A 27,742-nucleotide genomic window follows, 5' to 3' on the forward strand; every position below is an offset into this window, starting at 1 on the left:
ACAGTCAGAGGTCATTACCCATGTGGAAGTTCAGTATTTTCTAAATCTTTTTACCCCCTCAACTATTTAGAAATGCTAACTAAATAAAAAATGGACATGCTATCAGAATAATATCTGGAAATGTCTCTTTTGGGGGGAGTGGTAAATAGATTGTTTTTAGAGCTGTTTTAGATTCGTAGCAAAATCGAGTAGAAGGTACAGAGGTTTCCCACGCACCCTCTCCCCCCCATCCCCAACACACAGCCTCCCTAACTACTAACATCCCCCCAGATGGTACATTTATTACCATTAGTGACCTGCATCTACACATCATCCAGGGTCCATTGGGTGCATCGGGGCTCAGTCTCGCTGTTGGACACAGTGTGGGTTTGGACAAACGTGTAAGGCGTGTGCACCACTACAGTATCACTAGAGTAGGTCCTCTGCCCTGAAAACCCTCTGCGCTCCGTCCTGCCCTCCCTTCCTCACCCCTGGTGCCGCTGATGTTTTCCCGTAGCTCTGCCTCCCGCAGGCCTTGCTGGAGTTGGACTCAGTGTGTGCCCTCCCTCCCAGTCGGCTGCTCTCACCTGGCAGCGTGCAGTGAAGGCCCCGCCACGGCTGTTCGTGGTTAAAGCTCATTTCTGCCCAGTGCTGGGTAATACCCCACTGTCTGGATGGACCCCAGTTTACCCCTTGACCTACTGTAGGACACCTTGGTTGCCTCCAAGTTTTGGCAATGATGAATAAAGCTGCTGTAAAACATCGTGGGCAGGTTTTTGTATGGTCATGTTTTCAGCTCCTTTGGGTAAATATCAAGGAGCATGCTTGTAGGATCATAAGGTTAAGAGTATGTTTAGTTTCGTAAGAAATCGACGTGCTGTCTTCCGAAGTGGCTGAACTATTTTGCACACACATCAGCAGGTGAGGGCTCCTGCAGCGCCCATCCTCGCCAGCATTTGGAGTTGACAGTATTTGGGATTTCGGTCATTCTGAGGTGTGCAGAACTACTGTAGTTTTAATTTGCCCTGGTGACACTTGGTGTGGAGAACCTTTTCATGGGCTCATTTGCCATCTGTGTATCTTCCTTGGTGAGGTCTCCGTCCATATAACTGCTTGTTTTAAAATGTGGCTTTCTGTTGAGTTTTAAGAAGTTTCCATGTATTTCAAGTAGCAGTCGTTTATTGCATGCCTTCTGCAGATATTTTCTACCATCCTGCTTGACTTCTCACTCTCTTGATAAAATATCTTTAAAGAAGAAAGAAATAAGAGCTAAGATTTATTGTGTGTTTACTGTGTTCCTGACACAATTTTAAGTGCTCTTAAAATTCTTTCTTATTTGTGATAAAACACGTAACATAAAATTTACTGTCTTAACCATTCTTAAGTGTGCACAGTTCAGTGGCATTAAGCACATTCACATTGCTGTGCAGCTCCACCACCAGTCCGTCTCTAGAACTCTCTTGTAAAACTGAAACTCTGTTCCTATTAAACAATAATTCCCCATCCCCTTCTTGTCTCCAGCCTCTGTCTGTAAATTTAATACCCCTGGGGACCTTAGATGGAGTCATACAGTATTTGTCCTTTTGTAAATAACTGGCTTATTTCATTTAGCATTATGTCAGAATTCATCCATGTTGTAGCATGCATCAGAATTTCCTGATGAAGTGTATTTTTAAAAGAAAAACACATTGCAATTTCATCATTTATGGAGGCTAGGCAAATTATTTAGGGTCAGAAGTGACCCATAAATGGGATTCTAGTTACCAAAGAGGTGTAGTAGGTGAAAAGAGTGTTTTGCATTTAGATGAACCCTTTTAAAAGGGCTTTGAGAGCCTCCTCCTGTTGGGGGCACCAAGGAGCTGGAGAAACAGTGAGAAGACAGTGGAGCCCAGGGGCCGCCCCTCTCCAGGAAGGCTTCTCATTGCTTGTATACTTGTTTGAGTAGTTCTGGGTCTACTTTGAGAGCAGTCAATTAGAAACTGGTGCAGTGAGAAGGCCGTAGCAGGGAGTGAGTCTTGCTGGGGTGTTTTAGTATTTGGTAGCTTTAAAATTTTATGCCATGTGCATTTATTGCCTATAAGTGACAACTACAAAAATGCTAATTGGTACTCTGAACATCAGCTTTATGGTTCTGTTCTTTTTGGAGATTTCCCCTTAAATAAATCAGAATATTTCTGGAGAAATTCTTAAGGAAATGGCACTCTGCCCAGCCCAGCAGGCAGTATACATAAAGGTCCTGCCTGAGACCCACGGAGCCAGAGGCATTTCAGAATCAGAGTACTTAGGATTTTAGAAAAGTAGTACAGTGTGTGTAATGTATATTATTTCACACTCAGCACCCTGTAATCCAACACATTAGAATTTCTGTCACAAAATAAATGAAGATTCTATGCAGGATAAATAAAGGCTGTAATTAGCTCCCTCTCAGTTTGGGTCAAAATTGGCTGCCAGACGATTTCAGGTCATGGTTTTTGGAGGTGTTTGCTTTTTGAAATTTGTGAACAAGGAATTGTGGACCTGTATAAGACATAGAAGGCCGTTCGAAGGCAAGTAATTGTGGGGATATGGAGGGTGAGGTGCTGACAGGCGGCTGTCCTCAGGAGCTTTTGATGCCTCTAGCTCTACATCTGCCTGCCTGCTCCTTCTGTCTGCTTCACGCGCCCTCCTGTCCTCCTAGGAGCACCTTTTGTCCACCCAGGAGTATGGACTCGCCCTCTCCTCAGTCTGTTCCACATCTCTGAATGTGTGTCACTATTTATCTGTCCTGGGCGTCCCACGTGAGCGCCTCACAGATCTGACCCTCACCCTCCTTTAGTTCTCTAGCTCTGGCGTCATGACTTTCCACTTGGACTCTGGAGTAGTGTCTTAGCTGGTCTCTGGTCTTTGTGTCATGTGCCAAAGTCTGTTTGATTTTAATCTACACACAGAAAAGTGCCCATATCCTGAGTGTAAAGCCTAATGAGAACCCACAGTGTAATCTGCCCCCAGATGAGGAGGGAGCATTGCGTGGTCAGCATCCCAGAAGCCCCTGTGTGCCTCTCCCTGCCCACAGAACCCCTACGCAGAATTTTAAACCATGCATTGGTTTACTTGCTTTTGAATGGACTTCCAGGAGCTGGCGTCGGCTCCCACTGGATACATTGTGAGATTAGCCCATGTTTTTGTTGTTAGTTGTAGACCATTCATTCTCATGGCTATAAAGTGTTCAGTAATGGGACTATACCCCAATTTGATGTTCTACTATAGGTGGACATTTAGGTAGTTTTATTTTGGGCTCTTACCATGAATAAGGCTGCTGTATTTCATAGATATTTTTTAAGTTGGAAGACTTTTTAAATTGAAAATTCTACTGAGATGCCTGTAGCTGTTTTGATGTGCACACACACATTTCTGTTGGGTGCACCCCTTGGCTCTGCCGTCTTATGGGATGTGCATTTGTTCAGCTTTCATAGGTGTGGCCACTTTGGAAAACGTTTTGTGTAGGTTGCACCCATTGACACGGTGTGAGATACAGTTCAGGTGGCTTCTTGTCAGCATTGTCATTCCCTCATTTGCTCATTTTAGGTTTTCTAGTGAATGAGTGGTAGTATTGTATTTTAATTTGCATTTCTCTGATGACTAACGATGTTGAGGATCTTTTCCTGTGGATGTTGGCCATTCATCATATTTAAGAAGACTTTGCTGTACATTTAGCAAATGCACACCTCTTGTGTGAAGCTCACCTGGTAAGTGGAAAGTCTAAACGTTTGGGCAGCTGTTCACCTCAGTGTGATGACGGGGAACATTTTATGAGAATGGCCTCTTCAGAAAACAGGCCTTGGAATTTCGTCCTGGGTTTTATGCTTTTGCTTTCCTGCCCATGAAGTGGCAATTAGGCTTTTTATAAAGTGCCCTTAGAATGAAATTCCTTACCCCAATATCAAACATAGATAAAAACTCACCTTTTAAGAAGGAATGTATTACAGTGATTTCTCTTACTACTGTGTAATTGGCAGCCAGTTAATGATTTGATGATTTGATAACAGTCCTAAGGTGGGGAAATGGGTGGTCATAGGGTACAACTTCCTTTTATAAGATAAATAAGTCCTGGGGGTATATGTGAAGCATTGATGACTAGAGTTAACAATATTGTATGTTTGAATTTGCTAAGAGAAGTAAATCTTTAAACTTTTCACCACAAACACAGAGAATTCTGCCCTGTGAGGTGATGGATGGAAACTAACCTTACTGTAGTCATTTTGCAGTGTATACATAGTATAAGTTAATTATGTTGTATGTTATTCATTCATTATTAATTATATTTCCATAATGCTGGAGAAAACTCCCACAGCCCTAGACATATTCCTTGTGCTTGGAACCACACAGGTGAACCAGAAGTGACTGTTTCTCTAGTACCCTAGTCTCCACAGTGTGTGCATCCCAGTGAGAGATCAAGGTAGTCCTTCAGAGCTTGGGAAGAAAGTACACTTTCTATTACTTTTCTCATACAGCCTCATTGCTATTTTTGTGTTTTATAATGTGTTAATATGTTATTATAATTTACATAATATGTATTGTTGCCAGAATAATTTTTCTTTTTAAATAAACATTTAAGGTATATTTTACACAGGAAAAACAGTTATTTTAACAAATGTATACACCTGTGTAACCAAAACCCCAAGCAAGATAACGGAACATTGCATCTCCCCCAGATCTCCCTCCTGCCCCTTTGCAGTCAGCCTCATCACCTCCTGAAAGCTCCAGGCAGCTACCCATCTGCTTTCTGTCACTGTGGAGTAGTTTAATCATTTCTAGGATTTCTGATAAATTGAATAATATACTCTTCAGTTTAACTATTTTTGATTAACGCATTTTCCGAGATTCATCTAGGTTGCCTGTTCAGGCAGCCATTCCTTTGTGTTTGCGTGGTGTTTGAGAGGTGTTCTCCTGTGTGGACACACCACCACTGGCTGAGCCGTTCACCTGTTGCTGGACACCTGGGCAGTTTCCAGTTCGAACTGCAGGGAATCATTCTGCTGTGAACGTTTGTGTGGACAGAAGCTTCACTTCTCTTGGCCAAGTACCTAAGAATGGAGTGGCTTTACTAAGAAGCTGACAGACTTTCCAAAGCAGTCCCACCACCCTGTGTTCCTGCCAGTAGTGCGGGAGAGCCCTGGCTGCTCTGTGTCCCTGCCAGCTCTCGGTTCGTCCGTCTCTTTATATGTTCTGTGGACGTGGGTCTCCTTGTAGTTTTGATTTGCATTTCACTGATGACTAATAACATTGAGCATCTTTTCACTTGCTTGTTAGCTGTTCCTATACCTTCATCACTAGAGATCTCTGACCATTTTTAATGGGTTGTTTCTAAATCATTTTGAAGCAAAACACACAGTAAAAGTGTTTCCCTCAAAGATTAGGCTCAGCAGCCAGTGCCTGAGTCCAACTTGCAGGTGTCTTATTGCACTAGGCTTTTGAGGCTGGTTGGAAGATTCATTGTAAACTAACAAAAACCAAAATAGCGTGGCCTGCTTTAATAAACACCATTGTGTTTGTATTTTAAGAAAACTTAGGTTTTAGTATTTATCGTAGAGGGCTAGCATTTTAGCATTTTGCAGGGTGAGAAGTTCAAGCTGAGGTGCTGGTGTTGATTGAGGCTATTGCTTGAAGATGGACAAAGTAACTATGGACTGTTCAGGGCTTTTGACTTATTTTTCGAGTATATTTTTCATTGTCCTAAACTGAGTCAAACTTGGTCAAGCTCTCCTCTTGTCACTTGTGTGCTCTAAGCCACGCTGGCCTCTCAAAGCCGTCACATCCTTGGGGGGCACTGCAGCCCTTCCCTGAGCTGCGTGCAGCTGGCTTCCTGCAAACGCCCTTCTGGGGCAAAGGACTGCCCACCGGGCTCTGGGGTGTTTGAGACCAGTGGTGGTGGTGTTACCAGAGAAGGGTCCATGGTCTCATTGTGAGAAAGAATTCAGGAATGGACACAGAAGCAGTTGAGCTTTAGGAATTATTAGAAAATAAGAGTTTAGGGAGAAGTGAAAGCAGAGAGTTGAGCACAGGCAGACCCAGAAGGGGTTGCATTGAGGAGAAAAATAGGGTGCCTTCTTATGTAAAGGGGAGTCTATGCTCCCTGAGTGGGATAGGTTTCAAAGGGAACAGGCCAGGTCTTCCTGATTTCCGGCTTACTGTACCCTCATGTCCAGCGGATGAGTTTTTGGCTATATTTGTTTCTCATCGGAACTGCCATGGCACAGGGAGGCATGATTTTCACTGTTGATGAGGGTATAATGTATTGTGGGGTGAAGTTTGGGTTAGCTTGTCCTCCGTGTTGGAACCAGCCGCTTTTGGCTTGTCTGTTTGTTATCTACATTTTTACTCTCCTCATCCCTCTGAGAACAGCTTACACAGAATGTATAGAATGTAAATAACAGCTGAAGCCCCCACCCCTTGCCCGCTCATCTCCCTGCTCTAGCAGGGGCAGCCTCGGTCCTCAGCTCAGCTCGGCCTGGTCTGTGAGCAGCACTGACCGGTGTGGCCAGTGCTCCTGGAATGGGAGAGGCAGTGTCGGGGGCCTGGCTTATGAACCACTGACCGAGTGATACATGAAGGGCCATAGTTCATGAAAGGTTGTGTTGTAAGTTTCGATATTTCTTTCATAAATTAGAGGAAACTAGTAGAAGAGAAGTGTATGTAGAGGACCATTTGAAGTGTCTCTTTGGCTTCTGTCCTTTTCAGGGTTTGGACAGAAGAGGAATCATCCTTCCATTTTTGTAGATGATAAGAAGCATAAGCATGGCTCGCCGTCATGGCTGAGTTGGGACTGGAACCCATTCTTAAACTCCCGTTACCTTTGAGGGTAATGCTCAGTTGAGTCCTGAAGGCTGTTCTGTTTTGCTAGACATGCTGGCTGAGTTTCTTGGGCTCCTCTTCCAGAATGTAGCACGTGTGCCCTCTGCACTAAGGACACTGAGGACCTCTAAGGGCCAGGTGGATGTCCCCCTCGATCGGTGGGTAACAGGCGCCGCACGCGGCATATGTCCCCTTAGACTCCGCACTCTGCCTGTCCCTTACCCCCCGCCCACCCTCGTCTCTGTAACTGATGCTGACGTTCTGTGGCTTTCTTGCCTCGGCACCTATGCATCAGTGCGTCAGAAGGGCCACGTATTTCCATTTTCCAAGGCGGTCAGATCCTGTCCCCTCTCTCTGTCCCCGCCGCCCTGTGTGGTGTGAGTGCCACGTGCCCTGGGTTTCCTTGGGAGCCTGGCTTCCCCATTCCCCTCTTACCTCCCAGTCTGCACATCTCATCAGATGCACATTTTGCTGTCTTCCACCTTCTTGGTGATCACTGTTGCTTACACCAAGTTGCTATGATGGCTTTGGAGCGTAGTCTACCCTGTGTGACACATTTTTATTAACACATTATTATTTTTATTTAGCATTTTACTCTGCCAGTCCTGAGATTAAACTATTGGATTTTCTTCCCATTCACATTAGATTATCTTTGTCATTTGTCACAGATGAATGACTTAGAGTAACTGGCCTGTCATTTGTACCTCTGGAGAACAGGTCAGCACATCTTCTTGGTGTCTGTGACCAGTTTTTTAGACGGAAGGATTTAAAAGGGTTTTACAGACACCCCGTGGGATTGCTAACATAAGAGAGGTGGTGTGTAGGGGAGGTCCTCCAGGTGGGCCCCTCCTGCCCACTGAACTGCAGGTGTGGCTTTGGGATGTGTTCCTACCTACTGTCTTCTCTCCGTGGCATGGGACCCAGCAGAGTTTTAATTGGGGCCATCACATCAGCCTGGGTCCCACAGTGGAGGAGATGTGGGGCAGAGCAGCTGCCAATGAGGTGGGTCATGATGGAGGCCTGATCCAAACCTTCACTGTGAGCACCGAGTTCTGTGGCCATTTGTTAGCTCAACAGGATTCAGCCTCTGGTTGGTGGGCGTTGTGTGTCAGGACACTCGGTGCTGTGCTGAAGGAACGTGGCTTGGGAGATGCTCTTCTGTGTGAATGTTGCCGCATTCGACAACAGATGTCCATAGATGTGCTGAGTGAATGAGAGTCACATGCGGCAGGGACACTTTTGTGACTGTGACCATGACACTGTCCTGTGTATTCCAAAGTGGGGCCCTGCTTCCTTGCTGAGCCTGGAGCTGACTGTCGAGGACCCACGTGGCCCTGGAAGAGGATCAGGAATTGGTGACACCATAACTGTGTCAGGTGTCCTACAAAGTCCTTGCAATTTAACTGGATTCTGAAATGTCATAGACTCCCATGGGAGCAAAGATGGTGATGAGAGTATGTCCCAGGGAGACTGTGTGGTGAAGGTCCAGTCCGTCATGGGCCGGCTGAGCTGGCACTTCTGTAAAGCAGGACCAAATGAACAGGAGGGATGAACTGGCCTGTGGACTCTGTGTCTGCACCCCTGTCGTCATGGACTGGCCTGGCACAGGCCAGCCACACTCACAGGGGCATGGATCATAAAGCTTTGCACTGGACCTTTTGAAAGTTTCTAAATTTTTTTCTTTTTCCATGAAATCATTTCAGACTTACAGAAAAGTTGTAAAAACAAAACAGAGATTTCCCAGTTTTCCCAGGTTCCTCAAATACTGTTATCAACCACGCTTGCATTGTCTTATTTTTTCCTTAAAGTTTTAGGGAGTAAGCTGCATACATGATGTGTTTTTACCTCTAAAATATCTCTACACATACTTTCTATAAACATGTGCAGAGCATAGGTGTAAGTGTTTGCATTGCTACAACACTGACCTAACCTGCTGACCTTATTTTAGGCTTCAGCAACCTTTAATGAAGCCCTTTATTGCAAAGAAAAACCAAGCCTGTTTCTAAAGCAGGCCTGTTTCTAGAGGCAGGTCACACTTGCATTGAGTCCCTTCTCTGGGCCCCTCTGTCTCGTGTGGTGTTGATATTTTTGAAGAGGCCAGACCAGGCCATGTTGCAGGAGCTCCTCCATTTGGATTTGCCTGGTGTACCCTCACGGTGAGGTCCGGACTAGTTCTTTTTAGCAGGAAACCCTGAAGTGAGGTGTGTCCTGGCCAGCTCTGTGGCCAGGATGCTGCTGGCACGGTAGCCCATCATGGGTCTTCCCTGGCACTACAGCTGCTCTGGTTTCCTCCAGAGTGGTCTACTTGTCTACAGGGCAGCACACCGAGTAGGTGCTAAGTGGGTCACTGGATTCAGTAAAATAACAAATTGTAAAAGAGTTTGTTAAATTTTTTGAAATACTCAGAAAACTGAGCAACTGCAGTTACCCTAACAGTGAAAAACCGATTTGCAGTCAGATGCCGTTTTTTTGAGTAGGCAGGAATGGAGCCTGCGCGGGGAGATTCCTCCACCTCAGCAAGTATGTCTGCCTGAGCAGTGAGGAGTGTCACGGCAGAGAGTGGTGTCAGGAGGCCAAGAGACAAGGTGGCTGGCCTCCCTGGGACTGCAGCCTGCGCGGGTGCCAGGGCCAAAAGCAGCTCTGCTCTGCTCATTTTCACAGCGCTGTGGGGACCCGACTGCCACCCCTCCCCACCTCAGTTCCTGGCCTTAGCACCTCCTCAGGGTACAGGGAGCGAGTGCCCCACCTCCTCTTGCGTCCGGCTATACCTCTGGAGGGACCCGCTTTGACGGGGGGGGGGGGGCTTCTGTCGTGCAGATGCTTAGCGGACATTCCTCGATGCTCCAAGGCTGTGTCCTCGGTAATGAAACGAGGGATTTTCCTGTAGGTCTGCATTCATGAGGTCCGGAGTCTCGGGTATGGGTGTGAAGAAGCAGGACTCCTTTGCTCCTGACCCCAGGAGGTGTGGTGAGCTCTTGAGAAGAGCAGACACCATTGGAATTGGTTAAAGAAGCTCCTAGTCAGGAGGCTCTCTTGGAAAGGGACATTCAGCCCATCACATTGCTAGGCTCTGTGTAGTTTAATGTACTCTTGAAAACTGGTTGTAGGGAATAATTTGACTGATCGGGTAATGGGTTGACCTTGCTTTGCATAGAGGTGTCACTAAATTGAACTTTCTGTTGGGTTAGAGACTTATTTAAATGGGTCTTATTTCTTGTTTTTGAATGTGGTTATATCATGTTAATACTGAAATATTTGCAGCAAGGCCTGGCTTTGTACACACAGAGTAGGTCTTCAGAGTCCTTAGAGCTTTTTTGTGCATCTGTTAATTCAGAGTTCTAGACCCAAGCCCTTGGCATAGCTATCTCATTTTAAGAGTTTCCATTCTAGCAAGTAAAGTGACTTTCACCAAGTATGGGAGAGTCAAGAGAGGGCGAGAGGAGGACATTTGCAGCTCTGAAACCATATTGAAACTGTTAAAGTTCATGTACATAAAGGAAACTTAGTTTTTTCCCAGGGCCCTTCGTCGCTTGGAAACCATCTGGTCGAGTTACCACAGGCCGTTGCACCTTAGGGTTGCTCAGTACCACAGGCTGCGTTCCTGTGGTTAATGCTTCTGGTCATTTCCTACTGGGATTCCTGCCATCTGGCTTGCTTTTCTTCTCATTCATTTCTCAGTTTTTCCCTTTGCTCTATTATTTTGTCATATTTCTTCTCAGCATCTTATAAGCAGGTTCATATTCTTATACTGAGCTTCATTACTACTGTGGTGATAGGAAGGGGTGTGAGATGCATAATTTTTCCAGTCTGTCTAGGAGGTAGCACCTCCTGGGCTGACGCACTCTGTGGAGTAAGTTGCAGGGCTAGGGAAGAGGCCACCCAGGCTCTGGACAGGCCAGAGTCGATGCCAAGGGAGAGGAAGGGTCAGTGTGCGCAGACGTGCTGGGCCTCCCAGCCCGGACACCAGGCTGCCGCGTGCAGAGGGTGTGGGGAAGACACTGTTGGAGGAGGGTCCGCTCGCCGTGGTTGATCTTCACCTACGTGCTCTTTCGGTGTTCTTAGTTTTGTGAGAGACAACTAATAAAAATTATTCCACTTTATTTCTAGCTTAGAAAAGTCAAGCAGCTGTCATTTATCTACCCCAAGTGGGGGAACAGGGATTTCACAGCTAATTGAGCTCTTTAGGAAACTTGAAGACAGTTTTAGTGAATTTGGCTTTGAATATAACCTTCATAGAAAAATCATGTGGGTACCCAGATGAAATAGGCCACTGTTGGCACAAAATTGTAGAAAATGGCACTGTGACCCTGTCACATTATCACAGTTTTGCTAATTTCTGTATCCATTCACATAGATGGCTCTAATTTTTTAAACTGTTGAAGTGTACTCCATGTACAGAGAAGTGCATGTTTTATACATGTGTAGCTTGATGATTTTCAAGCAGGAACTCACCCATGTAATCACAACCCAGATTAAAAAATAAAAGTTACTAGGATGCCTTAGGTAGCTTTTACACGTGATTGGTGGCTCATACAGGGATGAGAAGTTCAGTCTTAGGTGAAAATAGACAAACTGTGTTCAAAGCATGGGGCTGGTGTTCAGCAGTGTTTGGTGATGGTCAGCATACCTTTGCACGCTGTCTGTCAGGCCTTGCCTGGTTTTAGACGCTGCGTGTGCCCTCGGATCCTGAGGGTCACAGAGGAGATAGCCACATGGCCGCACCGCACCGCTCATGTGTGTACTTGGGCCTCGCTGTGGCAGTGCCCTGCCCTGGGGGAGTAGCACTCAGCCAGCTCTGTGTGGGCACTGTGAGTGCCACCTTGGGGTGGTGTAAGCTGAGGGCCAGCGGGAAAGAGCAGGTGCCGTGCTAGGAGGGAAGGGCTTCCTGCCCCAATTGCCCCGTTGGAACTGTGCTCTGTGCTGTGCTGCTGCTCCGGCACTTGGAGGACAGGCAGTGGTGTGCTGCTGCTCTGGTTGAGGCTGGGCTTTGCTTAACCTCTCGGGGTGGGGATGGGACAGACAGTGCAGCTGGCAACAGGTCCTGTCCGTAGGATGGGTGAGTGCTGACATTTTGACGTGGAACTGAAAGTAGTTTGGTTTTCCCATTTTAATAAACATCTGGGTGTCCGATAAATAATATCTGAGTTAATTTTCACAACACTCAAAGGGAGCTGTTGTGAACTCTATGGATGAGGAAACTGAGGCACAGAGCAGTAACTCACTGTAGGATTGGAGGCCCATGTGCCGAGTGACGGCATGTTCTAAAGGCCTGGCTGTCCCCTGAGAGGGACATGATGACCGTTTGAGGACAGGGATCGGGGCTCCACCTGGGAGCAGAGGAGGAGCACGTCCCTTATTCCCATGATCGTCACGTGTGTTACCTGAAAATTTAGAGGCCAGGCTTCCCGTTCATTCTAGTCATGTGACTTACTTATTTTAATTATCTTTTTAGTCTGTGAAACTGGGCGGGGTTTTTTTTTTTGTTGTTGTTGTTTTATTGATTCCACAAGTGTGTACTGAGGACCTACTGTGTGTGAACCAGGGACTCTTCGAGGCACCAGATTATAGCTGTGAACCCAGCAGGCAAGAGCTTTGCTTTGAAGGAATTTGCATCCTTTTAGGGGTGAGCAAGCAAATGTGGGCATAGCATCGAGTCACGAACAGCAAGGCAGGACGAGGAGCAGGTGTTGAGTGGTCAGGGAAGACCCTTGGATAATGGTGGGGCGGGGTGGGAGGAGACCCCTATGCAGCGAGTGAGGGTGGGAAGGGATGAGAGGCGGGGGACCCAGATGGGGTGGGAGCCCCTGGGGAGTTGGGAGTGGAAGAAGGATGGCACTGAGGGGCCCCCAAAGGAGGGCCAGTGCCTGAAGACGGGTGAGAGGAGGCTGCCTTTGCCTCTGGCCTGTCTGTGCCTTAGAACACCTCAGGCAGACCGTGCTGTGAGAGACTCACTCTGACTCGTGAGTGCAGACAGACTAGGGGTGGGAACTGGAGAGAGTAGGGCGGGGGGTGTCACCAGAGGCCAGCAGCAGGTGAGGGGGGTGCCCAGGGGGTCTCCTCTCTCTGTGCTGGGGCTGGCCATGCATTGTGAGGTTAGTGTGTCTCTGCCTGGCCTCCACCACCCAATGCCAGGAGCACATCTCCTGGTCTGGCAGCCTGGTCCCTGGGGGCTACCATCAGCGCACAGGAGCAGATGGTGGTAGAGGTGTGGGACCAGGACTTTGGGGCTGTAGCTATATTTGGCTTTTCCCTCTATTTTTTGCATGATTTTTTGGGGGGATGGGGATGTCTTTGTGAGTCTATGATATGTCACATGGGTTCATGTAACCATTTTGTGGCGTAGATGCAGATGACCACTGAGTCACACACAGGTCTTCCTTGTGCTGCCTCTTTGAGGCCACATGTATCCTTCCTTCAGCCCCTGGCTACCACTTGTCTGCTCTCCAAGTCTGTGATTTTGGCGTTTTGAGAATGGCCTATAAATGGTGGAATCACATAGGATGTAACTTTTGGGGACTGGCTTTTTTCCTCAGCACAGTGCCCTGCAGAGTGTAATGCGATGGCTGTACCAGTAGTTCCTCTGTATTGTCAAGTTGTGCCCCATGATGTGGATGAACCACAGTTCATTAACCATTCTCTCGCTGACGGGCATTAAAGTAGTTTCCAGTTTTGGCCATTACGAATAAACTGCTGTGAACATTCGCGTGCGGGTTTATGTGTGACTGTAAGTGTTCATTTCTCCTGGATGAATACCAGGAGTACAGTTGCATGCTCGTGCAATACATGTATGTGTAACTGAGAGTCTGCCACAGTGACGTTGCGGGTTTGTGCTGTCATGTCACTTTTACTACTAGCAACGCAGCAGAGATCTGTTCCCCCCCCATCCTCGGGGTTACTGAATGTCAGTCTGCAGTGTCACCCATCCAGTAGGAATAGTGGTATCTCATGGCGGCTTTATTTTGCATCGCATAGTGACATTGAACAGCTTTTCATGGGTTTATTTGCCACCTGTGTGTCTTCAGGGATGTGCTTTTTCAAGTCTTCTGCCCATTTTCTAAGTGGGTTCTTTGTTTTCTTAAACTGGTTTCTTTAGGTGGTCTCAGTTGAGTCCTTTGTTGAATATGTGATTAGTAAAAATTTTCTCCTAGGAAGGTGAACAATGCAGGAAAGGGGCAGGGTCTCTGGCAGAACAGGCATCTCAGTTCTAATGACTGTGTTTTGAAGGTGAGCTGGAAGCTTAGTGGGTGGGTTGGGTGGCTCCTGCATTTCTGGCTTGAACAAAGGTTGATGTCATTCACTGCCAAGGGGAGTGCTGGAGGGATGCTAGTGTGGGTGTCTGGTTAGCACTGTGGGTGCAGAAGGAGGCGTTGGGAAGGCAGTGGACGGAGATGGGGGTCCAGAATGCAGGAAGTGTGGATTTTAGAGTTGTGCAGGTGGTGGGGAATTGAAGGTCGCAGGCCTGGGTGAGCATGTGGACAGAGAAGCATAGACACTGGAGTCTCAGCCTAGGACACTGGATGTAGGCAGTGTAAAGGAGGAGCCCCGAGAGGTAGGAACAGGGATGGGTTCCCGGACGCCATGAAGGAGGTAGTCGCCCTCAGGTTCTGCTCCATCCCCTGAGCCTGAGGGGACTGACCAGTGGAGCCTCATGAGGGAAGGGCAGGGGCAGGGGCCCTAGTGGCCTTGAATTCAAAGGAGGGAGGGAGAAGGAGGAAGGAAGCCAGGCAATGAATGCCGAAACCCTGCTGCACTGCGCCCTGCCTTGCTGCAGCTAGAGCGGTGGGCCTTGGAGAGAGCCCTGAGGATGTTCCCAGAAGTGGGAGGAGCCTGTGGCCTCCACATGCTGGACCCTGCCTTGGTGCCCACATAGGACAGTGTGGTGGGGAGAGCCGGCACCACAGTGGGTACCTGGGATAGATAAGCAGAGGTCAGTTGAGCACTGTGGGCTGGGCACCTGTGCACGTCAGGTGCTGTCTGACTGAGTGTGAAATGGAGAATCAGGGACTGTGAGTCTGTGAAACTCCTTAACTTTTATTCTTTGAAAGCATTTAGCCTGCATTGTTTTTTTTTGTTTGTTTGTTTCTTTTTAATATAAATACACTTGACTCATGTCAAGGAAGCTCTATTAAAGGTGAACCCAACTATTAAACTGTAAGCATTTTACCATGAGGTTTAATATCTCTGGCTCTTGTTTGCTCAGTTAAAAGGTGAGAAACCTTCTGAAAGAAAAGGGACAATTCTTCTTTGTTAAAGAAGAAACAGCCATAAAACTGTTGCTTAATGACCCAGATATATTTGCAGATTTATTTTGAAAGGAATAATGCGTACTAAGTGGTATTCAAGTCTTAAATCTACTGTAAGACCCAAAACATATTTGTGTTTATTTTGAAAAGAGCAATGCAGATTAAGTGGTATTTGAGTCTCTTGAGTCTACAACACTTTTTTCCCCCTATTTAGCTGATTTAAATGTTTTTTGTTACTAGTGTTTTAAAGTCATGAAATGCCTGCTTTTTTGTTTCATTCATTAAACACCTCCTAGCACATGAGGTGAGCTTGAAGTGGGCTTCTGTACACCAGTTGTGCACTTGGGGACATGCAGGCTGTGTCCTGTCCTAGGTGGGACACCTACCCTCTGGTCCGGCAGGTGCTGACTGCTGAATTTTCTTTCAGGTGCACGTTCAGGTTCCCGAGCACAAACATCAAGATAACGTTCACTGCCCTGTCCAGTGAGAAGAGGGAGAAGCAGGAGGCACCCGAGTCTCCAGTGAAGCCCGTGCAGGCCCACATCTCACCCCTGACCATCAACATTCCAGACACCATGGCCCACCTCATCAGTCCCCTCCCCTCCCCAACAGGAACCATCAGGTACAGAGCTTCTGTGGCGGGCGGGGGCTGCTAGGGGGCTGGGGCATGTATGCTGTGAAGTGCATGAACACATCAAGATTTCAGGCGTCTCCTCCTGCCTTGGGACTTCCAGAAGCGGTCATAAGTCACAGTAATAGGCCGGGGCAGACAGTGGCACCTTCTGCCTTCCTTGGGCTGATGACCTGGAAAAGGGAGATGTTGAGGGTGCTTAAAATGCCCTTTAGTTTCCAGATACTATTTGTTCTGTTCCCTTCATTGTGAAACACTGTGCCCAGGTGTTGTGGTTTTCACCTGTGCATTTGTTTTGAACGCAAGTGGTAGGGGCATGATTTGTCATACTGGTCTAAAGTCTGGGATAGGTTTTCATTTGCATTTTGAGTTATTTTAGTTTGCTCCAATTTCATATGAATTCTGATAATTTGTACTTTGAACTGATGATGAGTTTGACCACAGTGAAGTAACAAACGTGTTTGTCACGATGTCCTAAAATAGCCAGGGTGCCTCGGGAGAATGGAGGTCAGCAGCTTCGGGGCCCTCAGAACCCAGAACCCAGTTCACAATTGTCAGGTTGTGATGAGCTCTTGGGACAGTAGCTTAGCTGAGGAACAGCCACGGGACTCTGTAGATGTGTGTGTTTGGAGCAGGTGAGTTGAAGCCTGTGTTGAAGCAGAGTCCCACCATGACCAGGGGTGCACTCTGACCATGGGCTGGGCCTCAAATGGGTCAGTCCTCTTATGGTCTTTTGGCTTTTAGAAAAGTAGAGTATTTCTCTGGGCCTCGTCTTAGCTGTGAGTAATGCTAAACTTGGGTGCTTCTCTCTTGAGTTGGGCTCCTCCTGTCCAGGTCTGTCCACAGAGCACAGCTGGGAGATGGGGACAGCCTTGTCTGTCCTGCCCAGGCTGTCCCTGTGTGTGGCGGAGAGAGGGAGTGTGCAGGGAGCCCTGGCAGCTCTGGGCTATATCTCTCAGCCATGCATCTCTGTCTGTTCCTTAAAAACCAGCCTCAATAATAGGTGCTGTGGAGAGGCATCCGTGGGTTAAGTGGAGGGAGTGGCGGGTGGACGAGGGCTGCTGCCCTGGGCTTGGTGCTTTGTGGTGCAGCTGCTGCAGGTGTCGGCCCCTTCCCTCTGGCCTGTGGCTGCCCCCTCCTCCTGAGGAGGCTGCCTGTTTCTCTTTCTTGGTTCTCTTTGTCTGCGTGTGACTAAATGGACCAGATAGTGTGTCAGTAGGAAGGCAAAAGTCAGCTTCCCCATACCAAATTTTTCCTCAGCACCATGTGTAAGTACACAGATTCACAGAGGAGGAGTGGCATGGAGACAGAGTTCTGGGCTCTCAGGAAAGGGGCTGGTTGGAAACCTTAGGATTGAAATCACCTCCTGACCTAGCAGCTCCTCACCCTCTGCTCAGTCGTCACCCTGCTTTCCTTGCTCACTCCACCCCCCCAGGTCCTCTGTCTCTCTCACCATCACCAGTGTTGACCATCATAGCAGACCTACCTCTGCAAACCCATTGTGCAGCCGGTAGGACTGCTCACCTTCTCATGTCAGCATGGTGTAAATGTCAGAGAGGCCTCAAGCCCCGTGAAGGAGGTTGGGAGGGCAGTCCTGCCGGCTTCCTTGCTCCTCTCTGGGGCTCGCCTGTGTGAGCACTCGCCGAGTCGGGGGCCGCACGTTCTGATGGTGCCCGTCGTGGGGAGTCTGATGACTACAGAGGCTGCTGGGCCAGCCAGCCCTGCAGAATCCTGCTTTCCAGTTCAGGTGTTTGAAGCTAACTACTATTTCTTAGCAGTTTTTCCAGAAATTTTTGGTATATTTGTAGTACTTTACTTTTTTTCCTTCTAAACACAAATGAGATCTAACCATATATACTGCTCTATAACTTAATGGATTTTTAAAACAATCTTCTCTTGGTATTCTTCCATTTCAGTAGCTTGTTCTCATTTTAAAAAGCGTAATAATACTGTACAGAAAAGGGAGCATAAAGTGGACACAGCTGGGTGAGCCGTGACAGACTAGCATGGCCTTCAGTTGGCACAGAGATCGTGACTCAGAACATTCCCAGTGCCGCAGCCCTCCCTACTTCTGGGGAAAATGCGTGTGTGAAAATGGGTTTCTGCTTCTGTTTTCTGGGTGTACCCCAAGTGTGATAGGATGCATGTGCTCCTGGGGCCCATTGCCACCCGTCCACAATCTCCTGTCCTTTCCATGCACCCTGTCCTCAGCCTGGCTGCCTGCCCCCTCTCTCTTGACGCTCCCTGCTGGTTCCTTGGTGTAGCTGGAGGCCACTGGTCTGCAGCCCGTCCTCAGCTTCCTGGTGAGGGAGTGAGGGGGTGAGTGGAGCCTGTGCTCTGTGTGTCTGCTAGGCCGCACCCTGGAGCCGTCACAGAAGCTCTTCGTCCTTGGTGAGTTCCCGAACCACCTGCGCCTCAGTTTCCTCACTGATGAAACAAGTGGGCCTCCACCTCCTTTGAGAGAGTGTCTTGCGATTATGTGAGATGGTTCATGTCCATAAATACATGATTTCCATGTATTTCTTGGTGTGATAGAGGATTAATGAGGCTCTTTTTTCATAGGAAATGCCAATATTCTCTCAAATTTGTTTTTCCTGATGTTGGGAGCCGTCACGGAAGCATGGTGTGTATGCTCTGTAGTGGACTGATGGGAGCAACTTTTTCTTGTCCACAGTGCTGCAAACTCCTGCCCGTCCAGTCCCCGGGGAGCAGGGTCTTCAGGATACAAAATGGGCCGTGTGATACCATCTGACCTCAATTTAATGGCTGACAACTCGCAGCCAGAAAATGAAAAGGAAGCTTCAGGTGGAGATAGCCCAAAGGTAAATGTCTTACAGCCTTGTAACTGAACCCAGGGCCATTGTGTGGCCAGCTCTCCTCCCTGCACTGCCTGCATGTCCAGGACCATCCCCACCAGGGCCTTTTGAGAAGCACGTGTTGGCATGTATCAGTGAAGCCCTGGTCTGAGTGGCTGGGGCTGGTTGTGGGGTCACTGGTGCTGCGCATGTTCTCCGGGTTGAGATCTTACAGGTGCATGGTTTTGGTCATTCAGCTCTGGGTTCTACCTGTGGCATCTGTGGGCCCAGGTGTTGAAAGTTGGACAGTGGAGGACAAGAGAGGAGGCCCTTGGTCCTCATGGGGTGACTTGCATTGTGTCCCAGAATTGTCCCTCGTGTTTAGTCCTGCTGTCCTGAATGCTGAGGATGCTCGTGCATACATCAGAACATGTGTTTGTGTGCACAAACAGGCACACACTTTGGGAGGACCCATCAGTCCCCTTTTGGGACAGTAGTTTTTGATGGTCCACATTATGACCCTGTGTGTTTTTAGTCTTTGACCCTCTAATACCATTCTAGGACTATGTCTAAAGGAAATGGACAAAGATCTCAAACAAAAGTTGATAGAAAACAGAAAATTGAGAGTAACCTCAGTGCCACATGAGGGAAGGGTGATCAAGCAAGGGTAGGAGCATGCATGTGTTTGCTGATGTGCACGTGCTCTAGGCAGAATGCTACGTGAAAAGGAGCAAAACTGTGTAGTAGAACTTCAGTTACATGTGTACAGATGTGACGTGTTCATGCCATGCAGCATTGGCACACAGCCCTGGGGACCAGTCAGCAGCAACTGTGCACCATCCGCCTGCAGCAGCCAGCAGCCCTACACGTGGGGCTGGACAGGCTCAGAGGGCGCCCTTTTTGGATTCCATTTTTGTCCATTGCCTGTTTAAAAAAACAGGCAAAACTAAATAGTGTTGTTCGGGATACATTCTTAGATAGTAAAACTTTTAATCACAGCAAGATGTGATCACTGTAAAATGTCAGGAGTGATGTAGCCTCTGTGGGAGGTAAAGGCGGTGGGTCAGGCAGTCATGTGGAAGCCTCTGGGATGTGGGCTATGTTCTCTCCTGACCTCGTTCTGATTGTACTGTGTTCACGTCACAAAAACTTGTTTTCAGCTTATAACACAGACAGGCTTTTCCTGTCTGTCAAAAAAAAGTTTTTAGAAATGTATAGAAAAAGAGGACCAGGAAACACCCAGAGCAGCAGCATCACAGTGAGGACGGCTCTGTGCGCTGCATCTGGGGACGCCAGCTCGCCGCTGCCCTGGCCCCTTGCTGTGCCTGAGCTTGCTCAGTGCTCGGGAGACGTCGGCCCCTGCCGAGTAGGGTGCCGGGACTAGGCGACTCCGGCTCTCTTTATGGAGCATGTGCCCACTGCAGGCTGGCTGGGCGAGCGCAGCCCACGCACCTCAGACGCTGGCGGAGGAGTCCGTCCGGCCTACAGTGCTCACCTCTGCCTGCAGTTGCCGTGCACAAGGAGCTCCTCGGCGATGGGCATGCGGTGGTTCCAGGCGGATGTTACTTTGGCCCTGTGTGCCTGTACCCCACCCCCTTGTGCTCTTGGGGACCCCCAGACCTGGGAGGGAGGCCTGCCACTGTGCCTTTCACCACCACTGGCCCTGCCTGACTCACCACTGGGTCCATGTGCCCTGGACTCTGTGGAGGTCGAGCAGCTTCTCCCTTTTTTTCTTTTCATTTTTGCTTTCTGGACTTTGTCCTCATGCGGTTTTGGTGTTCTTTTTTATACTGCTGTGTATTTTCCCATTTGCTTCCTCCAAATTTCCCAGATGCTTCCCAAATGCTCCCGAATTATATTACTTTTACAATGAGGAAAACTAAGCATTATTTCAAGAACACTTAAAAACATAAAGAATCCTGAATTTTAATAAATTTAGTAAAAATTTTGATAATGTCAATACTTCTTTTTGTAACTTAAATACAGGATGATTCAAAGCCACCTTATTCCTATGCACAATTAATCGTACAAGCAATTACGATGGCTCCTGATAAACAACTCACCCTAAATGGAATTTATACGCACATCACTAAAAATTACCCGTACTACAGGACTGCAGACAAGGGCTGGCAGGTAGGTAAATCCATTCCGTTTGTTACTAAATGTTTCTGTTAAATGTCTTGTAGAGCTGACTGACCACTGAGAGGAAAATAAAGCTGCTGTGTTACTGAACTCGGGCACAGGTAACAGGCAGCGGTAGAGGGGGAGGGTCATGTGCTGGTGGCCCACTGAGCCATGCCCTTCCTGCCTGTCTGTGGAGTGCAAGGGATAGCGATTCTAGAAGAAAATCTCATTCTAACTTTACTGTCAAGGTCTCATGGGTGGGAAAGGCATGGATTGTTGGAGATGTTTCTCTTGGACCGGTGCAGTTCATTCCCTCTGTCTGAAATAAAGTCAGAAGTCCAGCCTTGCCTTCATGTTGGCATCTCCTGCCTGCCTTTTCTGCATCTCCTGATGTACACAGCTTTCTGAGATTTGCACAGGGATCATTCTCAAACTGTTGACCAAAGAGCTTTTTCTTCAAAAGGCATCTTCTCCAATTGGCCAGTATATAAAACAAGTGACAGTGACACTCCCCTGTTTAAGTCAGGGTGCCCACTGGCTCGTCTGCCTGTACTTCTAGCCGACTCCTAAGGTGTGTGGGACCCAGGCTGCCTCAGATGACATTTTGAAGTCAATGTGTAATATTTCCATTGTTTTGCTTATTAATTTAAATTTTAGACCTTGACATTGTGTAGGTTTTTTCTTATTCTGTGTATCTATGCTATGTGTGGCTACTGACTGGATGTCCAGTAGATCCTCGCTAATTCAGACAATATGGGGAGGAGTAAGTTTGAAATACAGAGTAGTAAAAGCATGAGGGAGAAGAAATGTACATTTGTAGTTTTTGAATTCATTAAGTAACCAGGAATGACTACAAAATTCCTGAGGCTTATTAAGTAAAAGGGCCTTTAAAAAACGTGTCTGTTGAACTATGACCATAACTATAACCAAGTGATGTGGGTAGGGGTGTGGGATAACTGTTTAGTGTTTAATGAAAAGTAAAACTTTTTTCTTCTATCTGCAGATGTGTAAACATTATAGTGAAAGTAGTCTACCAACCAAATCCCAAATATTTCCTTTGTGAAGGGTCTTTGGTGGTGGAAGATAGAGTAAGGCCCAGCCTCTCCTCCTGGCCTGTAGTGTCATAGAAAGGCAGCATGTCTTACTTGGCAGTGAGGGAAATGCTGGGTCTGGAGAACACTTCCTATCCAGCTCCTTGGCAGGTCTCTTGATGCATCGCATTGTAAGCCCTAGCGGTACTTCCCGGAGTTAATCACAGCAAGGCTTGCTTCAGAGAGTGCGAAGCGAGAGGAGCGGAACCAGACAGTCGTCTGTATCTGGTCTAGTGATCGCGTGGGGACTGGAGCTCCTTGTGTGCCGACAGGCGAGGCCTCGGTGTCCCCAGAGAGCTGAGGCGATGTCGAGTGCCGCGCACCATGTGCGGGATTCTGATGACTTCAGTGCTGGGTGGTGGGCTTTATGGGGAGAGCACTTCTGAAAATCCTGGCCAGACTTGCAGTGGTATGTTTCCCAGTGTTTCCTAACATCCATTTATGTGAACTGCTTTCAGCGTCACAGGCTTTTCTTGCCAAAGAGGGCTGAAAGGGTGAAGGTCAGCCTTCAGGGGCAACCTCCTTCTGGCTTCAGTCTCCTGGAGAGTCAGTCAGGCCAGCAGGGGTCACGGTGACAGAGGGACGAGTCTCTCAGATGTGATCTCCCCAGCAACCGTTGCCGCTGGCTCCTGGAGCAACTCCACAGCCCACTTAGGTCGTTACAGGCATACCTGCCAGTCCAGCGCCCTCCCACCCAGCTGTCTTTGTACCCCACTGACCCAGGTGTCTGTGCGCCTCCCCCAGGTGTCTGTGCATTGTTCTCTGAAGCTGTCATTAATGCCTGTGTACCCCCCCACCCAGCTCTCTTTGTACCCCCTCAACCCAGCTGTGTATCCCCACCCAGCTGTCTGTATGCCCCCTAACCAGCTGTCATTAATGTCTACACGCCCCCACCCAGCTGTCAAATCCTGTGCATTCTCCCAGCTGCCTGTACACCCTCCTGCCCAGCTGTTAATACCTGTGTACCCCCCCATCCAGCTGTCTTTGTACCCCTTCCACCCAGGTGTCATTAATGCCTGTGTACCCCTGCCCCTCAGCTGCCTGTGCACCTCCCACCCGGATGTCCTTAATGCCTGTTCTTCCTGACATGCCTTCTCTTCTGTCTAGATCAAGGTCCGTAAGGGTGATTCTTGCCTGCGTAAGGCTGTTCCTGAGACATGTCACACTCCCTGGCTCCAGGTGTTACGTGGGGAGGGAGACTCCCAGCTCCGGCCTCTCTTTAGGCTACAGACACGCACTCTCTTCTTTCTTTCCTTGCTGGTCCTCAGCTGTGCCCAGTACTGATCTGCTTGTGTCCTTTTTCTGTCAGGAGATTCTCAGCTGGCCTCCCAAAGCAATTGTACTTAGAGTCTGTGTGTTTAAGACCTTATTCCCATTTCCTCCTTCCTGGATTAAAACAAAAAAAGCCTTTCCATTGTTCAACCTTGTTTCTTAAAACACCCAGATCCTTTTACTTTTGATGGGGGGGAGATACTACCAACCAAAACAGCTATTTTTAAAAATTAAAACATTGACTATATTCCTGTGCTTTACTTTTGGTCCTGATTTATTTGATAATTGGAGCGTCATAATTCTTAATCTTCACATATTTTGTTATTCCCCCACCCTTCTTAACAATCCATTTTAATTTTAATTCTTTTTAGCATTGTCTATTTTTTGCCAAGTAAAGACATTAAACATGGAGAAACAATAAACTGCCATCACTTTACAAAGGAAAAGATATTTTAAAACTAAAAATCAAGAAAACAATCTCAGAACTGAGGCTGGTTTTTTCAGTAGGCTTCAACTTGGCGAAAAACAGTGCAGTGCTTCGCAGTTCTTCGCGGCCTGGTGACACTCGCATCAGGGACCAGCACTTGTGGTGGCCGGCGCTAGAGTGGAGCCTGCGGAGTGGCACCGGGGCCGGGAGCTGGTGCCAGGAACAGCTCTGGATGCACAGCAGCTCCCGGCTCACAGCGGGGGCCAGTCAGAGCCCGAGCACCGCCAGTTTCTCTTGCAAGCGTGGACGGAAGGGGCGCTTTCTGGAGCGTGGGCCCTGGGTGCTTGAACTGCGCTCTGTGTCAGCCCCTGAGGGAGGACGTGTGTCGGCACTTCCCACCACACCTGTCTTGACGCTTAGTGTGAGCCCACAGCTACCTTTCAGATCTAACTTTTGGTATTTCACATTGTCTACCCTTGGCAAAGCTTTTTGATTGACCTAGAGCAAATTCTAGGATAAAACAAGATGGTCTGAGTGATGGAAAGATGGCATATTTCTTTTGGTTGCATATTTGTGCCAAAATGTTTTCTTATGATTTATAATTATAATTATACCCAGCCCAGAATTGAGGTATTTGTTGTGACCGAAAATTTTGAGAATTCTGGGGCTGTCAGCCTCTGAAGGATCAGAGCTGGCTTCCTACAGTACAGGGGGTGCGCTGTTCTTCCCTCCACCGCATGTGGGGCTCTTCTGGAAGATTCTCCTAACTGCACCCTTCTCGCCAATTTCTTTCAAGCCCTCACTCACCATGTAAAATATACACTGCAGAGTCCTTAGCAGGCCAATAAGAAACTGCTCTTGAAAACCCAAGGAATGGGGTGGTTAGGCTGACTCAGGGTGCTCAGGGAGGACAGCTCAGAGCCAGCTCCGCCGGCCCCAGCTGAGGGGCAGGGCCGGGAAGAGGGTGGGCTCAGGATTGCAGCTCCCCTTCACATTTAGTTTTATAGAAAATAACCTGCCTTTTCTCTGAATATAATGATGTCTGAATCACTGGAGTCAGAATCAGTGTGGTTTAATGTATGTAGCTGGGTTTGATCAAATTACAGAGGCCTTCGATTACCTTAGAAGTATAATTACTTTATTTTTTGTGTGCCCACATTAAATGTCTCACTACTTCCTCATATTTTCTAGAGTCTTACTGGCTGAACAATCACAGGTGACAATAAATTGGGCCTCATTTGCCTGTGGGACTGTGGTGAGTGGAGAGGAGACTGGAGTCTATTATGATGGCACAGAGTGGGTCCTGGTACGTTTTCGGTACGGAAGATAGCAGCTCCCCCCACCTGAGAACCGTACAGCTTGCCAGTGTGTCAGGGGTCGGACAGCAGCAACAAGGTGGACCCTGCTGGTGTCCTTTATCAGGGTAGAAACCTAGCCTCCCTGTCCCCTGAAGGGGCACTTCCTGTGCCCTGATTCCCGCTCTGCCGAGTTCCCTTTCTTCTCCTGACAGGAGGCACCTTGTCCCACTCCACACCAGTCAGTCCAGGAGCTTGTCACTTTGTCCCGTACTGCAGCTTGGGGGTCACTTCTGAGTGTGTGCCTGGGCAGCCATGTTCTGACAGTACACAGAGGAACTCGACCTTCACATGCCGGCTGCATCCGATGATAAAACATAGCAAGCATTGTGGTTATGGAAATACTGTACATCATAGAAAACCTTTGTATATAAAGTCTCACAAATCACAGGCACAATCTAGCCTGCCCCTTCATGTTGCCAGTGAAGTATCCCGTTAATGGTGCTCATCATGGCCTGTGACCAGTGTGGCACTTGAACCGTCCCTTAGAGTGGTTGTAAAGTGGTATTTGGTAGGTCTGATTTCTGAGCCACTGTTTATAGCAATTCACAATTTCATGCCATGGCTAGCAGTTCTCTGAGAAGGTTAACTGAGGAATTTAGAAATAATTTTTGGATAGCCCAGAATTTAACTTTGTTACCACTTTGAAACTTAAATAGCCCATTAATTTTAAATTTACATGTTAATGTAGATGTAGGAAATGATCTGAATGCACAACTTGGATCTCGCTTTCCCTGACCTTTGGAGATCTCAAGATCAAGTTCTCCGCCCCCAGTTACATTATTGTGCGAGAGTTCCTCAAATAGTCTGTAAACTGTGATCCGAGTGTTTTGCAATAGGAAGAAGAATAGAGTGCGAGTTGAGAGAGATTTTCTTTTTGTGCCTCATGGGGTTGTTGTGAGGATCAAATAGAAACATGGGTGCACTTTGCAAAGCTTTCTCTTAACTGAGCTGTAGGCTCAGAGATCTCTCAGCCTGTGGCCATTTTCTCTCCTTTGCTAGTTTGCCAAATACTTCATAGGGGTTTAATCCATTTTAAGTGGCTGTGACAGATACTATAAGCTAGAATTCTGTGTTCAAAAAGTATTTAAAGAATTGGTTTATCTTGGCTCTGCTCGTCTCCAAACAGGGAGAGGTCAGCAGGAAAGGTCAAATGACTGCGGTGATGAGGTCTTGGTTTCTTACCTGGAAAAGGTGGAAAGCTGACGTATTTCCAAAGAGGAAATAGCCTCTTTTTTCATGTGGACCCTTTCCCTGTTCCACAGCCTCTCTGTGTCTGCTCTCCCTGGTGCGCTGGGGTCTCGGCTTCGCCCACAGGGTCAGCGTGCTGCGCCACGCAGCACTGCAGCTTCTGTGCCCACTGCAGGGCCTGAGCACCTTGATTTCTGCTCTGCAGGGCACTGATGTGGGAGCAATGTTTTTATTTCTCAGCAAAGAAATGTATGAATTCTATGTATTTTTTTATGTTTCATAGAATTCAATTCGCCACAATCTCTCTCTGAATCGTTATTTCATCAAAGTACCACGTTCCCAGGAAGAACCAGGCAAAGGCTCCTTCTGGAGGATAGATCCTGCCTCTGAAAGCAAACTGATCGAGCAGGCCTTTAGGAAACGGCGGCCCAGGGGCGTGCCTTGCTTTAGAACCCCTCTGGGACCCCTGGCGTCTAGGTAAGGAAAAAAGACAAAGACCTCAGTTAATAATACATTTGCCTTCGATGTGTTGGTAGATCTTCCTTTTGCAGATGAAGGAACTACCAAATGCACTGTGGTTAAATGTTGGGATGGGTATTTGAAAAAAAAGTGTTGGATGCTACCCATGCACTTTTGTTTATAGTGGCCTGAGACAACTGAGATGTTTGAAGTTCTACAGAAACTCCACGCCATGTGGCAATTGTTTCTTCATTGTGCTCCAGCAATCTTACTATAACGATGCCACTTGATGAGTAGTGTTTTTCCTTTCCCGTGGCATGTGAAAACCTCTGAAAGCTGCATTTTAGCTACTTAAACTCATTACTGCCTGATTTTAAAAAAACAGGCTTTTAGCTTCATTAATAGATGCTCTGTTTTTAAACAAAAGAAATAACTGTAACAAAGTCTTGAGCCCCCATGGCAGAATCTTGAGCCCCCTGGCTGGATGGGAGCTGCTTTGAGAGGACAGTCCCTCTCTGTGTTGTGTGGCCTGCACTGGCACAATAGGGCCCTGACACAGATGAGCCAGTCTTGCCGAGGGTCTGTCTTAGGTTGCAGATATTCATGGAAAAAGTAAGACTTACAAAACAGCAGTTGGTGGGCAGAAGACAAATGGTAGCTTTTGCAAAATATACTTACTAAAACAAGGCAGCCTTAGGAATGCTTTGCCTTAAAAACTGTCTTCTTTTTGGTAATACAGAAGCGCCCCAGCCTCTCCCAATCACGCTGGAGTGCTGTCTGCTCACTCCAGCGGCGCCCAGACCCCTGAGAGCCTGTCAAGGGAAGGCTCACCGGCCCCCTTGGAGCCTGAGCCTGGAGCCTCACAGCCTAAACTCGCCGTCATCCAGGAGGCACGGTTTGCCCAGAGTGCACCAGGTGAGACGTGCAGAGGGCAGGTATGGTGGGAGGAGGTGCCAGACTGGGCTCGCTGGAGAGGAACTAGAAAGAGGCCTTGGTTCCTTTGAACCTGACACTTCCTTGCATACACCTGAGTGTTACTTTATAGGCTCCAGAAAATTAATAGCACTGCATGTGTTTGAAGAAGTCAGTGAACATTCTTTTATGTGTCAGTGTGTAGGTAGGTACATGAAATAATTTAGAATGAACCTGTTTCTCAGTTGCTTTATCATTTAAAAAGCCGTGAAAAAAATTCCTCCCAAAAAGACGACATAAATTAGACAAACTAGACATTGATTGGCAGCAAAAATCTCCATTTAATGAACATGAATATTTCACAAGTTACTTGTAAAGTTGCAATGTGGGGGGAAAAATGTGCCCTGGGCAATTTTTTTAAAAACACATAGT

The 27,742-nt window shown here is 47.7% G+C and overlaps 1 protein-coding gene across 7 annotated transcripts in view; it reads left to right on the forward strand.

The window, feature by feature from the left end:
- Positions 1–27,742, forward strand: part of FOXK2 (forkhead box K2) — an 83,552-nt gene that overhangs the window by 43,114 nt on the left and 12,696 nt on the right. For 6 of the 7 annotated variants that reach the window (XR_012130985.1, XR_005055675.2, XR_012130986.1 and 3 more), the window contains exons 2-6: positions 15,481–15,675; positions 18,359–18,506; positions 20,466–20,612; positions 26,223–26,416; positions 27,138–27,313. Coding sequence is in view for 2 of the 7 variants with exons in the window: in XM_036997549.2 (XP_036853444.1) it covers positions 15,481–15,675; positions 18,359–18,506; positions 20,466–20,612; positions 26,223–26,416; positions 27,138–27,313 (860 nt within the window). In the remaining 5 variants the exon portion in view is untranslated. The remainder of the gene's footprint in view (positions 1–15,480; positions 15,676–18,358; positions 18,507–20,465; positions 20,613–26,222; positions 26,417–27,137; positions 27,314–27,742) is intronic. The other variant, XM_073236171.1, reaches the window with a different exon arrangement.

This window comes from Manis javanica, chromosome 4 (assembly GCF_040802235.1).
Source record: "Manis javanica isolate MJ-LG chromosome 4, MJ_LKY, whole genome shotgun sequence".
Classification (NCBI taxonomy): domain Eukaryota; kingdom Metazoa; phylum Chordata; class Mammalia; order Pholidota; family Manidae; genus Manis; species Manis javanica.